This window comes from Myotis davidii, unplaced genomic scaffold, assembly GCF_000327345.1.
Source record: "Myotis davidii unplaced genomic scaffold, ASM32734v1 scaffold993, whole genome shotgun sequence".
Classification (NCBI taxonomy): domain Eukaryota; kingdom Metazoa; phylum Chordata; class Mammalia; order Chiroptera; family Vespertilionidae; genus Myotis; species Myotis davidii.
In genome coordinates this window covers 2,533,434-2,535,804 of record NW_006285483.1, presented here as the reverse complement: position 1 = coordinate 2,535,804, position 2,371 = coordinate 2,533,434, and the positions used below count along the sequence as shown (strand labels likewise).

Below are 2,371 nucleotides of genomic sequence, written 5' to 3'. Positions count from 1 at the left end.
CAGCCTCACCAGCCACAATGAGATTGTTCTTCTGACTCTAAAGGTGTTGAAGTTTTCGGCTCTGCAGCCTCCTGACTTAATTCAGTGTGGGTGATGGATGCCTGCCAGGTGCTCTAAGGGTCAGGGTCTGGCCATTTATCTGACAGGAGATGTTTCTCTGTGGCCAGGGTACCCCTCTGGCCAGCCCACCATCCATCAGCCCTCAGAGAGGGGGCCTTTTCCAGTCAGCAGTTATTGTCATTCCAGCTGCTGCTCATAAATTTTCCGAAGCACTTTCCGCTGGCTCAGGAACTGCCTGCCGGTGGGCCCCAGCTGAGCTCCACACGTGGGGGGTTGGGGAAACAGCCCGGGGGGGTGGGCGGTGTGCTGAGAAGGGGCTCAATCTGGAAAGCAAGATTCTTAAAAAAACAGAAGCCCCCACAGTGCAGGCCTCTGCAGGGGATGCTGAAGCCGTGCAGAGGTTCTCGGGCTGTGGGTGCCGTGAAAAACGGAGGAAATAGCATCCCACCTGCCAGACCGTCAGAACAAATGAGACTACAGGGTCAGAGTTCACAGAGAACCTTCCTTCCAGCCCACGCTTAAAGTATGTATCTGTAAACATATGTGCATACACACACACATACACACATATACACACTCGCAGTCATGCATGCACTCACCCCTCTTTTTCACAAAGAATATTTCTATTTTCTAATACTCCCTCCACTTGCTAATCCAGGCAGGTCAAAGGAGTGGTCTCCAGGGGAAAGACACTAAAAAAAACTAGGTAAAAACGGCATTCGACAGTATTCCCCGAGTGCCTGCTCTGTGCCAGGGCTGTCCCGGGTGTGAGAGGAGACGCCAGGATGAGCCAGATGTCATTGCCCACAGAGCTGGTCCTCTGCCTGGAGAGAGGAAGCCCAGGCAGCACCCTTTAAGGGAGGCTTTGCCCTGCAGGATGACTCTGATCGGTGGACAGCGGCTGCCTGCAGGGCTGTGTTGAGTAGGATCTGAGGCCATATCTAGGTCTAGGTTTTCTCACTGTAAATGAGGGCAATAATAACGCCACCTCACAAAGCTTGTGAAGACGAGAAGAGAGGCGACATCTAACGCACGAGGATGTGCCTGGCACAGGGTGCGACTCAATGAAAAGCAGAGTTAAGTCCCCTCCGCTGGGTCCTTCCGTCTTTGGCTGCGTGTCCCACATGCCCCTGCAGGCAGTGACCCTCTCGCTGAAAGACTGTGTGCCCGTTCTGCACCCACCGCTGCAGGTCTTGTGGCGACTGAGGCCAAAGGTATACTGAACTCTGGGATGGGGCCAGGAGATTGGTTGGTGGCATCTCCCCATCCAAAGTTTGAAGAGTGAGAAGGGCTCACTGCTGCCTCCATCATGCCTCGGTCAGACGAAGTCTGATGTCACTCCTCTTCTACGGCTCCCTATGGTCTGGGGACACAGCCCCACTCTCTCCCAGTAAGGCGTCCTCAACCTCCTGGTCTCCACTCACTCAAGGACCCTGACATGGTCCGGCTGTCAGTCCCCCAGCGCCTCATGCTCTATGTCACCTCCGAGCTTTTGCCCAAGCTGCTCCCTCTGCCTGCACACCTTTGCCCTCATTCTTCACTCTTCTTCTGGGTCTCAGCTTAGCCATCCCTCCTCCAGGAAACCATACCCTCCCGTCCTGCTTCCGTTTCTCCCATCATAGCTCTCATCACTCTGGGCTGTGCTTGCCTGACTCTTGTCCCCATGTTCCACTGTGCTGTGAACTCTGTGAGGGCAGAATCTTTGACTTGATCAAGGTGGATACCCAGAGGCTCAAGAGTCGAATTTCTTGAAAAATACAGACTAGCGGGCTCCAGCCTTGGATTGACATTCCCCGTGTTGGAGGGGGCCCAGGTGTCTGCATTTTTAACAAGCTCCTTGATTCTGATGACCCCTGACCCCGGGTCTAGTACCCTGCCTGGCATACCACTGAGTAGGTACCAGAGCTTGTTGAATGACTGCATGATTTTCTGCCCATCCAATAAGGCCGCTGACCGACTTGAGTACCGTTTCCCAAGGGAAAAGAAGGCTGCTCGCTAGTTAGAACCCAGGCAGGGGTAGAACCCAAGTCCTCTAAGGTTCCAACACCGCTGGAGCTCCTGGTGCATCACCAGGCCGCGCCCCTACCTCCGGGGGAATGCTGTCCTCCGAGTCCGAGCTGTCTTCATAGACGCCGCCGCCACCCCCCTCCAGGTTCATCTGCAGCAGCTGGTCGATGGTGGCGTCCACGGCGCCGCTGTTGGCGCGCAGCACGCACTCGATGATGTCGTAATCCATGTTGGGGAACATGGTCTTGAAGTCGTCCATGGCCTGGTTGAACTCCAGGCGGCGCACCTGGCGGGCGGGCCGGCT

At 55.5% G+C, this 2,371-nt stretch overlaps 1 protein-coding gene across 1 annotated transcript in view; it reads right to left on the bottom strand.

Moving 5' to 3' along the window:
• Positions 1–2,371, bottom strand: part of CUEDC1 (CUE domain containing 1) — a 20,657-nt gene that overhangs the window by 15,525 nt on the left and 2,761 nt on the right. Inside the window, exon 3 of the mRNA XM_006756229.1 lies at positions 2,147–2,369. Within this exon, the coding sequence (XP_006756292.1) occupies positions 2,147–2,369 (223 nt within the window). The remainder of the gene's footprint in view (positions 1–2,146; positions 2,370–2,371) is intronic.